The following is a 12,508-nucleotide window of genomic DNA, read 5'->3' on the forward strand; positions in this document are numbered from 1 at the left end:
CAATGTTTAGCGACGTGCGGCGATCGTGATCATCACTGAGCAACGGTTCACTTAAATCCCCATTGCTCATTGTGATAATTCATATATGATCAGCACAGAGTCCAAAAACAAAAGACGAGTCTTCAACAGAGAATAAGAGCAGGCAAATCTCCACCACAATAAATATTGGGGTCACAGCACAGCTCTGCAATCATGGATACCCAGAAAAAGGAAAGAGGCTTACCAGCTGGTGACAACCCACATTATAAGGTTGTATCCACGGTTTGGTAGGACATCAGGAAAGAACAGTCTGTCCAGGATCCACCAATTCAGCAATGTTTCATCTCACGAATGGATATCGGTAAACATTATACAAAACAAACAAACGGCTACTCTAAGTGTAAACCGTTTAATATAGAGTTTTCATAGTAAAAACAGCTTAAAAATAGCATAAAAACAAAACTTACATACGGGGCCCATGCAATGGGAACCCTGAGAAAGTTGCACGCGTGTATGGGTCAGCAGTAAAGGACAGTATAAAGGTGCCGCCTGTCTCCTTCCCGACCGGTTTCGCAAACTAACGTCATCACTGTTGCTTCCTGATGTCCTACCAAAGCCTTGATACAACCTTATAATGTGGGTTGTCACCAGCTGGTAAGCCTCTTTCCTTTTTTTGGGTATCAATGATTGCAGAGCTGTGCCGTGACCTCAATACTTATTGTGGTGGAGATTTGCCTGCTTTTATTCTCTGTTGAAGACTCGTCTTTGTGCCATCGTTACCATGGTAGTTAAAATGGATCGGAAAACAATTGTTGGTCATCACTGATCCCCAATCCATCTTCTTGTGGGTACTTAGCTTATGTTTGAATGATTACTGTTACAGCCAGTAACAGTCATCATTCATAAAATCAAGTAACAATGTTAGGTAAATAGTAAAGCTTTAGTAGAAGGTGGATGATGTCTCAGGGTCAGTGCAGGATGACAAGGAGCTTAGGGGTTTCAGAGAATGATCCAGGGAGCAGAAGTCACATGACATTAATGTAACCTCATTTTGATCACAATGGGCTTGATTCACAAAGCGGTGCTAACCTACTTAGCACCAGGCATGGTCGGAAGAGCCAATTTCCGATTCCGCGGTAATTCCGCATACCGCCACTACCGAAATTCCGCTTCCGCTACATTCCGGTGGAATTCCGCTACATTCCGCAGAATTCCGCGGTATTCCGCCACGTGCACTTTCCGTATTTTTAAACGGACTTCCGTAATTTTTAACCGGATTTCCGTAAATTTAGGAGGAAATACTCAATCGCTCATTTGAAATATCTATTGTTAATAAAGTTGATTTGTATTTTGTAAATTTGGATAAAAAAAATGTTGAAACTGTTATTTTAGCGCGGTAACTTTCCGCTGATTATGATTGGTCAACTCATTCCGCATCTCCTGATTGGTCAATTCATTCCGATTCCGATTTTGCCGGAATTCCGAATTCCGGATTGCAAATTCCGAATTCCGCGGAACCATGCGGAAACCCCAATTCCGGCGGAATTTCGGAATTTTAGCTTCCGCGGAATTCGGAAGCCCATGCCTGCTTAGCACGTCTAAAGTCTTTAGACGCGCTAACCAGGGTGCTAAGTAGGTTAGCACCGGATTTCTCAATAAGATCGCGCACTAACTTTGCGCGCGCAAAGTTTTGCGTGCGTATAGTCTTATGCGCGCTAAGTTCCATAGGCTTTAATGGGCACTTCGCGCGGTGCGCCCTGCGCTCTGTGCAGTGCGCATGTAAAGTTTTACGCACAAAGTTTTGCGCGCGAAAAGCTCGTTTAGACGTGCTAAGGGGGTTTTCGCAGGCGTGCTAACAGTTACCACCGCTTTGTGTATCAAGCCCAATGGGTTGTATAATACATTTTAATGTTTCTTATAGTTTGTACCCGTCACTTAGAAAAATAGGTAGGGACAAACTCAACATATTATGAAAACAATGTATTTCTTTATGTTATGATAAAACTTGGGAAAGTTTCAGCAAAACTACAGGAGTGTGTAGCTTACAAAACACCCACTTTTGAATAGCCCTGTGTGAGAAAACGCGGAAAAGCCGCCGTGTGTGCTGAAAGCAAGGCGGCTGATTCCGCGTCCAACGCGGCGGTTTGCACGCGTAGGCACGCATCTGGGACTGTGGCGGAACGCGGAAAGGCCGCCGCATGTTCTAACAGCAAAGCGGCTGTTTCTGCGTCCAAGGCGGCAGTTTGTACGCAGCAGGGTGCCTTTGGTGTGGCTGGGTCTGTTAGTCCACATGGACGAAAGGAGAGCTACACGCGCGCGGGCCAGAAGTCAGGACCTTTATACCAGCAGGGGAAGTGTCAGCTGATCAGGACGATCAGCTGATTCCTGCTGGACTTATGATTGGCTGAGTGGCTCGGGCGGAGCAGCAGAGTTCAGCAACTATATATTCTGCTTGCTTGTCAGTTGCTGGTTGTCTGCCATTGCAATCACTACGTGGAAACATTCAGACCATAGTCAGACCCTGACAGTGTGTTTGAACCAGGTGGACCTGGGAATACACACTGAGCCAGATTACCTTGTACTGTTATTGTTTATTATTTGTTAGACCAGTTCCAGGGTGTTGAGATCAAGGCCCTCACACCCAGACTAGGGAATTGTATTATCATTTATGTTATACTCCAGACTAGCTCCAGGGTGTTGATGATCACGGACCTCACACCCAAGACTAGGGAATTGTATTATCATTTATGTTATACTCCAGACTAGCTCCAGGGTGTTGATGATCACGGACCTCACACCCAAGACTAGGATTGTGCTGTTACTGTATTACGTTAGCCCTGTTCAGGGCAAGACCTTCCATATTAGCAGCAGGGTTTCCTGCAACCCAGCCTGGGTCCCTCTCCTAGGGGTCCACAGGCCTCAGGAATATCATCCGTAGTCAGGGGTGAGTTCCTCAAGTGTCTCAGGCCGCCGGCTCCTCTGGTGGTCTTTACTCAAAATTATTACTGTTGCACCAAACACTCACATCACTCAGGTGTCCAGAGGTTAGTGATATATCTGATTGTCAGTGATACTGCAGATCATCAATAATCGGGTATATATCTGTATTCTTGGTGATACTGCAGATTGTCAATAATCAGACCCTCTCTGTGTTACACCGATCGTTACACCCTGGTTGTTAACTTTCCATAATAGTAATTTGTGGCCTTTTTCTGATGTCCGCACTCTTCTGTGGCCAAGAAAACAAAGTATGGTGCTAAAATACTTGGTGGGAAAATTGGCCTGTACAAAGCTACATGCACATTTTGTGGTTAATGGCCTGCTAGATGCCCAACTAGCTATCAAATGAGAGATATGTGGTATTATTTTAACGATTAAGTATTGTAGAGTGGGTTCTAGGGTATTTTAGTGTTGAGGCCTATGTCTTTTGAATTCTTTTTAGCGACAAACTGAATCAAAAACAATTTTAATTTTCATATATCCTGTACCAAAATAAAATAGAACACATACATTTTTACCTTACGACTTTTAAATATGTATACCAATAGGGTATATTATTGGTTATTTTTGCAAATTAGGGCTTGCAATTATTCCTTGGGTATAAGTAGAAAACAAAAAAGCAACATAAAATACACCTTTATTTCCAAATAATATATTATTCCCATAAATTGCACTAGGGACATAATTTATATTATCTAACTTACAGGCCTCCACTCCGTAGTTGGCGTTCTCCACTCTCTGTGCACGTGCCGCTGGCCGTAGTTTGTGAACTGTGGCTGGGGGTGTGCGTAATGGCATCAGACTTGGCGTGGGCATGCACAAAGTCTCAATGATCAATCGTGTACAGACTAGGGAGTTCAGATTTTGCGCCAATCCTGGCTATAAAAGGCCGACCTTCCCCAGCAGTCAGGGCTGTTTATTCTTACAGCTAAGTGGTTGTTCCAGCCTGGTGCTCCCAGACAGCTTTATCTTTTGATTCTAATTACTTGCCTGCTGCCTGCCCTGACTCTGCTTGTGCCCTGGATACCAATACTTGCCTGCTGCCTGCCCTGACTCTGCTTTTGACCTGGATACCGACACTTGCCTGCTGCCTGCTCTGACTCTGCTTGTGACCCGGATAATGATACTTGCCTGACGCCTGCCTCTACTCGGATTGTGACCTGGATTCTGATGCTTACCTGCTGCCTGCCCTGACTCTGCTTGTGACCTGGATACCAATACTTGGCTGCTGCTTGCCCTGACTCTGCTTTTGACCTGGATGCTGACACTTGCCTGCTGCCTGCCCTGACTCTGCTTGTGACCTGGATACTGACACTTGCCTGCTGCTTGCCCTGACTCTGCTTGTGACCTGGATGCCGACACTTGCCTGCTGCCTGCCCTGACTCTGCTTGTGACCTGGATACCAATACTTGGCTGCTGCTTGCCCTGACTGTGCTTGTGACCTGGATACCGATACTTGCCTGCTGCCTGCCCTGACTCTGCTTGTGACCTGGATACCAATACTTGGCTGCTGCTTGCCCTGACTCTGCTTGTGACCTGGATACCGATACTTGGCTGCTGCTTGTCCTGACTCTGCTTGTGACCTGGATACCGACACTTGCCTGCTGCCTGCCCTGACTCTGCTTGTGACCTGGATACCAATACTTGGCTGCTGCTTGCCCTGACTCTGCTTGTGACCTGGATGCTGACACTTGCCTGCTGCCTGCCCTGACTCTGCTTGTGACCTGTAACCAATACTTGCCTGCTGCCTGCCCTGACTCTGCTTGTGACCTGTAACCAATACTTGCCTGCTGCCTGCCCTGACTCTGCTTGTGACCTGGATACCGATACTTGCCTGCTGCCTGCCCTGACTCTGCTTATGACCTGGATACCGACACTTGCCTGCTGCCTGCCCTGACTCTGCTTGTGACCTGTAACCAATACTTGCCTGCTGCCTGCCCTGACTCTGCTTGTGACCTGGATACCGATACTTGCCTGCTGCCTGCCCTGACTCTGCTTGTGACCTGGATACCGATACTTGCCTGCTGCCTGCCCTGACTCTGCTTGTGACCTGGATACCGACACTTGCCTGCTGCCTGCCCTGACTCTGCTTGTGACCTGGATACCAATACTTGGCTGCTGCTTGCCCTGACTCTGCTTGTGACCTGGATGCTGACACTTGCCTGCTGCCTGCCCTGACTCTGCTTGTGACCCGGATAATGATACTTGCCTGCCCTGCCTCTACTCGGATTGCGACCTGGATTCTCATGCTTACCTGCTACCTTCCCTGACCTGGATTGATCACTGGCATGCCACTTTTGAAAACTCCACAGTGAGGTGTTACTGTTCTCTCGACCATCATCTGAGGTTATCCCAGTTGTGACCAGGTGGGCACTAGCCTGCAAACTCTATCATCCCTTGCAGGGTGCAAGAGCAAAGGCCTGTGGTCACTTAGATCCCACATCTCGGTAACCCCTCAGTCTTGGTGAAAGGGGTAACAGTCCCTGAAGACCTAACACAGGACAAACTGGCAAATAAAATGTGTGGGTTTTATCTACAGTAGCATTGTTTATTTTGAAACTATAGTGGATAGAAATTGAGAAATAGTGCATTTTTTCTTCTCTTTTGTCCCTTAAAAATGCATGGAGAATCACATAACTGCGACCCCCCCCCCCCCCCACACACACACACACACACACAAAGTCTAATCCGAGGCAACAAAACAAGATTTAGATCATTTAGGTGTGATAAGTAGTGAGGAAGTTATTGGAGAATGAATGAGAGGAGTTCTGAAATGTGAAAATTGCTCAGATGCCTACAGAGAAAAACCACTGAATGCTGAAGTGGTTAATTTTCTGTTTTTTCTTTTTTTTTCCTTATAGGCTACAATATGGGTTTTCACAGTGCAAGTGATTGTGCCAAAAAGACCACAGGCGATAATCACAGCAATGACACCAGCGTCAGGAGAGCGGATGAGCCGTTCCGTCAGTGTATTAAGATTTCCTGCAATAAAACGAGTGCTGCCGATACTGCTAGCAAATCTGGCTCTACTACTAGCCCTACAGGCAGAAGCACCAGTCTCCAAAACAGCCTCCTCCTCACTGTGATTTGTCTGTTACTCCTGGAGGCGGGGCTGTAAAACATTGAGGAATTTCAATGAAATTAGACTTAAACATATAAAAGATATTGATTTGTGACCTAATTTAAAGGAAACCTAAGATGGGGTGGGATTAGTGTTGAGCCGAAATTTTTGAAATTTCGCGTTACTATAATTACGCATGCGAAATTTGCTATTACGATGCGAACTTATGGTAGCGTAATTGCCATTAAAATCGTAATTGAAAATACCGTAAGCGTAATTTCGTGTTTTGTTCAGAACGTAATTTCGCGTTAAACCATAACGTAATTTCGCGTTAAACCATAACGTAATTTCGCATTTCTTTGTAATTTCGCGAATTTCGTAATTACTTGTTAGCAGGGTTGCTCGCGAATTTTCGCCAAAGGGTTCGCTTAATTTTCGCGAAATTTAGCTTATTTTTCGCGTTCTCGTCTGCATGGCGAATTTTGATGCGAAATATCACTACATGGCGAGTTTTAGATGCGAAATAGCACATGTAGACAGTACAACTTGTCTCGAAAAACAACTCAGCATTCCGTAACGCGAAAGCTACGCGAAAATTAACGCTTACAGTAATATGAACTATTGCGAAATTACGTTATGTAACTACGCTTACAAACGGTTGCATGCAAGGCAAACGTAATTTCGCGATACCCACTGTAATGCGAAAATTACGCTTACGCGGAATTTCGCGAAATCCTTCTTCATTACGATTATGTACTTACGGCCATAATCGTAATTACACTAATTACGCAAAATTTCGCGAAATCGTAATTAAGTCATTACGCTCATCTCTAGGTGGGATACAAAAAATACATACCTCGGACTTCATCCAGTCCCTCCCTCGCTGTCCTCCCGTGCTGCCTGGATCCTCCGCTACTTGGCCTGGTTATGCCTCTACTCGGGGTGTTCTGCACATGTGCGTCTCTCGGGGGAAGAGCACGGCCGGACTGCACACGCTCCGACTAGCCTCGACTGAAGGAAATACTGGCCCGAACAGCAGAGAATGCAGGCGTGGGAGGGCGGTGAGGGAGCTATAAGGCTGAAGGGACTGGAGGAAGTCCCAGGTATGTATAATTTTATTATATCCCCCGTCTCAGGTATACTTTAAATAGATGTAAGTATGGGAATTGAATGTTTTACTAGCCATAAGAGTTCAAAAGACAAAGATGGCCCATATTTTTGAGAAATATGGTAGGTGAAGCCTATAAGCCTATTTTTTGCAAATGTACTGCTTTTTATTCAGTATTACACTGTTTATTCAATATTTCCCCCATTGTTGTACCTGCTCTGCTGCCTCTTGGATCTTGAATCATGCTGTTATTAACAGATTGAATTGGAGCAAGAGTTCAAGTGAGAATAGTCACCGGGTTTGTCTACAGTAAAATATCGGTAATTTCAATTGCCAATATTTTTACAATCAAAAATTCCCGTGCACCAAAATGCAGCACCGGCGATATTTGTACGCACAATTCAGAAAACAACCTGTGTGATAGGATTTTGCTGGTGCACCGTTCATTCTGAATGATATACAGTGTACGTTTTATAACAACATATGAGGTCACCCCGATTATGTCTTTTTCAGGTTAGGTCATGATCATTTCACAAAGGCAATGCCAAACCTCAGTGTTCTATATTTTAAAGGAAACCCGATGTGACATGATGAGATAGACATGTGTATGTACAGTGCCGAGCATACAAATAACTATGCTGTGTTCCTTTTTTTCTCTCTCTGTCTGAAAGAGTTAAATATCAGGTATGTGAGTGGCTGACTCAGACAGGAAGTAACTACAATGTGACCTTCACTAAGAAATTCCAACTATAAAACACTTTCCTAGCAGAAAATGGCTTCTGAGAGCAAGAAAGAGATAAAAAGGGGAATTTCTTATCAGTGAGGGTCACACTGTAGTCACTTCCTGTCTGAGTCAGGATTGAGTCAGCCACTTACATACCTGATATTTAACTCTTTCAGGCAGATAAAGAAAAAAGGAACACAGCATAGTAACTTGTGTGCTAGGCACTGTACATACACATGTCTATCTCATCACGTCACATGTCACTTCAGGTATCCTTTAAGTTCTATAAGTATTACGATGGTGTGATTCTACAGCAAAAGGGCTTTGTCGCTAAAATGGCCTACCTGCAGGCCAAACCTGTCACCCATTTAAAACTACTGTCACAAGGGCTGGATTTTTTATAAGGCACTGTAGGCTCATGCCTACAGGCGCCTGCTGATGAAAAGGCAGCTCGCTCCCTTCCCTGAGTGCCTCCCTCCTTTTCTATGCAATGTCTTTGCAATGTCCCAAGCAAAGCATAAATGAACTGTTACTGACCTGGCTCTCTGCATTCCACTGACGAGATCTCCCTTCAGCCTGGAGGCACCTCTAGCTATCTAATACTTGGGGACACCTCTAGCTACTTCTATTGAGGGTACCTCTGGCTACCTAATGCTAAGAGGTACTTGTGGCTAAGAGGGAATTAGGGGGGAGAAGTGACAGCTGGGCCAGCCAGCACACTTGCGGTGCGGGTCAGTGGGGGTTTGCGGGTTCATGGAGGGCGGAGTCTAGCGTGCCAGGACATCTGTGCCTATAGGGTCTTGTGATGTAAATCCGGACCTGACTGTCACAAAAAAATTTGCATGGGTCTGTATATCAAGTAATTGACAATCTACCACACACCATACAATATTGATAAAAATTGATCAAAAAAATCCAACACTCACGATCTTTTATTGAATAAAAACGGGAAATTCGATCAGATTTCTTGAACAAATGAAAAAAAAAGCTTTCTATTTTTCGGAAACAACCGATCGTAGTTATCGAATTGGTGTATAACTGGATCTTTTAATTGGTGTGTGGCCACCTTTAGGTTTGGAAGTCGTTAGAGGAATGTTCATAATTGGAATGAAATCAGTATTTCATATTAAAATGTAATGCTAAATATTGTGCAAGCAAGGCGTGATCAGTAGTTAATTGGGGTCTGCTTTAAAAAAAGAGATGATCAACGGTTAAAGGGAAGCCAAGGTGAGAGTTATATGTAGGCTGCCATATTTATTTCCTTTTAAACAATACCAGCCCTGCTGGTCTATTTGGCTGCAGTAGTGTCTGAATTACACACCTGAAACAAGCATGCAGCTAATCTTGTTAGGTCTGGCGTAATGTCAGAAAGACCTGATATGCTGCATGCTTGTTCAGGGGCCTATGGCTAAAAGTATTAGAGGCAGAGGATCAGCAGGACAGCCAGGCAACTGGTATTACTTATAAGGAAATAAATATGGCAACCTCCGTATCCCTCTCACCTCGGGTTCACTTTAAAATACCCCTGACCCAATTTCGTTTAATTAAACTTGTTGGTGTTAAATTAAATACGTTTCAAAATTCAACTTTACTCAGTCTTATGCCTGGTACACACCATGCAATCGACAGGTCGCAACAATAATTTTCTACATGTCTGGTTTGCTCCTGATCGATAATAGGATCGATCTTCAGATCAGTGCTGCATAAAATCAATCCTATTATTGATTGAAAGCAGATCGGACATGTTATATCTGCATGCATTGATTCAGCCTATCGATAGGATGGGAAATTGCATGGCGTGTACCTAGCAATAGCTTATTGTTAATGTTACTGCGTTGTGTAATATGTTGGAACTTTATAAATGCAATAAATAAATACTTAACCTCCCTGGCGGTATGATTCTTGCGGCCGCGGGAGGGTTTTTTTAACCTTTTTTTTTTAGCATGTAGCTAGCCTAGCGCTAGCTACATGCTTCCCCCCTCCCTGCGGCGTCCCCCCGTACTCGCCGATCACCGCCGACGCGTATGCCCATCCGGAAATCCCGTTCAGGGCTTCCACGTCTCCATGGTGACGGGCGCGATGACGTCACCGACGTCATGACGTCAGAGGGAGTCCTGATCCACCCCTCAGCGCTGCCTGGCACTGATTGGCCAGGCAGCGCACGGGTCTCGGGGGGGGCACCCTCTGATGCGGCGGGTAGCGGCGAATCGGCGCGGAGCGACGGCGATCGTAAGTAACACACAGCTAGCAAAGTGCTAGCTGCGTGTATAGAAAAAAAAAGAATGCAAATCGGCCCAGCGGGGCCTGAGAAATCCTCCTGCGCGGCTTACCCCGTGTCCAGCACGGGGTTACCGCTAAGGAGGTTAAAGTACCCCTTCATCGGGGGACAAAAAAAATGAATGAAGCCCATGGTGAACTAGATTACCTGTACAGAAGTGTTTTGGCACTGCTCTTCATCCTCGGTATCCCCACGTTCCCCACCCCTGGTCCGCTTCATATTTTATGGGATTCTCCAGCTGCATAATAAAACCAAGGTGCTCCCTCTGGTGGCGGTGAGCAGCATGGTGGCGTAGTGATTGCATCGCTGGGCCTTCGGTTCAAATCCCAGCCAGGAACTATCTGCACAGAGTTTTGATGTTCTCCCCGTGCCTGGGTGGGTTTCCATCTGGGCACTCCAGTTTCTTTCCACATCCCAAAAACATACAGATAAGATGGATTGGTTTCCCCCTAAAATTGGCCCTAGACTATGATACATGCAGTCAGAGAGGGGCTCCCTGCTTGCAAATCACCAGTATTGAGACACTTTTGTTATTTGATCTGTGGAAGCGGACTGCTATCCGCGAAACGCGTTATCATACAAGTGTCGGGTTTCTATTAAAAATGTTATTACTTTTTTTTGGGCTACTCCCTTATTTTAGAGGTAAGCTTATTTATGTATGTTTTATCCAGCTTACATTAACCATTCCACACATCACATCTTGGTTCGCCTCCTCCCTCCCAGTAACATCCCACACTAACCACCTCTGCTCGGGGTGTTGGCCGTGTATGTTTGTTCCTTGGAACCCTTACACCCCTTTTTCATTTCCTTGAGAGTAAACTAGATTGACGAAGACCAAAGAACCCGAGTGAGGACAGGCTTTCCTCACCAGCCGTTACACTGGGGTTGCTGGTCTTGCAACCTATTCTTGTGAGTATTCTGCACATACCGTTGTTGAGTGTCCCATACCCTCAACATGCTACACTATCAGGGGCTCCTGGTGTCCCTGTCTCATTTTTTGTCTCCTTTGGAAGGTCCTCGGACTCTATTGGTACCACACCCCCTATAATACAGGCACTACACAATACATACATAGACATGGGACTATGGTATTGATTAGATTGTGAGCTCCTCGGAGGGACAGTTAAGTGACAAGACAATATACTCTGTACAGCTCTATAGAAAATTACGTTGCTATAATAATAATGACTCAAAAATACCGAGATGGAAGTTCCAAACTGCGCAAGTACAGCGTAAGCAACTGTTTGTCCACGAGCGCTTTCTTTCACTGTGCAGATGTAGTTGGAGATTCGCAATTAAGCAGACTAAAGTTAGCCATACTGTACATCTAGTTATTCTGATTTAATCAACAGAGCAATCAACTTTATTAAGGAATCGACTTTAATATGGTTGATCGGAAGTCGATCGACTCGTAAACCACACACTACAAACAATATCCTGTGTGATTCACATTCGAACTGACCGATATTGTGTCTCCATGCTCTGAATGCAAAAATCGATCGAATAACATGTGAGCAGTAGCCGTTTCCTGTGCGATTGACCGATATCTTGCATCCGGCTCGATCGAGTGAGCTGGTCGATTCCACATGAAATCAGCCACTTTTCATTGATTGGGAATTCTAGAAGACACCCGATTCCTTCTCGATTCCATAAAATGATCAAATGGAATGGTCGATCGTACAGCAAAATCGCTAGATGTATGGGCACTTTAACTCTCTGCTACTTAGAGGAACTTCTAAAAGGCGTAAAAGTTGATCAGGAACGGAGATTGAAGAGCACCCTGAGGACAACAGCGAGTGCCAAGTCACTTCTTAAAAAGGTAATCTAGCCCAGCATGGGCCTCATTTAATAGCTTTTCCCCCCAATTCAGGGGTACTTTTCAAGTACATCTTCTATAGATATAAATGCAGTTATAAATGTTATGATGTAAGCGTGTATTTTACTGAATTATGCAAGACCCGCTGCTTATCTGGATAGTATACTGGGTAAGGGCTCTGCCTCGGATACAGGAGACCAGGGGTTCAATTTTGGCTTTTCATGTGGAGTAAGCCAGCAACTATTCAGTAGGAGACCTTGGGCAAGATTCCCTAACGCTGCTACTGCCTATAGAGCGCATCCTAATGGCTGCAGCCCTGGTGCTTTGAGTCTGCCAGGAGAAAAGCGCAATATAAATGTTCTGTGTCATGTCTTGTCTTAGTCTGATCGTACATAATGCTGTAAGACCTTACTTCTGGTAGGACAACTTTATAATCTCTTATTAACTCTCCCGGCCCAAGTGGCCAGGAAATAGGGCAAGTGAATGGAGAATCGGTGTAATAAATAGCCTTCTGCCTTTAGAACTCCAAGTTTAAGGTCTCC

At 45.0% G+C, this 12,508-nt stretch overlaps 1 protein-coding gene across 2 annotated transcripts in view; it reads left to right on the plus strand.

Annotated features, from left to right (window-relative positions):
• LOC137521942 (uncharacterized) overlaps positions 1-7,345 on the plus strand; it is a 63,315-nt gene extending 55,970 nt beyond the window's left edge. For both annotated transcript variants that reach the window (XM_068241895.1, XM_068241896.1), the window contains exon 6: positions 5,841-7,345. In XM_068241895.1, coding sequence (XP_068097996.1) covers positions 5,841-6,097 — 257 coding nt within the window. In that variant the 3' untranslated portion in view covers positions 6,098-7,345. The remainder of the gene's footprint in view (positions 1-5,840) is intronic.
• Positions 7,346-12,508: the final 5,163 nt, after the last annotated feature.

The sequence above is a fragment of the Hyperolius riggenbachi genome, chromosome 6, assembly GCF_040937935.1.
Source record: "Hyperolius riggenbachi isolate aHypRig1 chromosome 6, aHypRig1.pri, whole genome shotgun sequence".
Lineage (NCBI taxonomy): Eukaryota > Metazoa > Chordata > Amphibia > Anura > Hyperoliidae > Hyperolius > Hyperolius riggenbachi.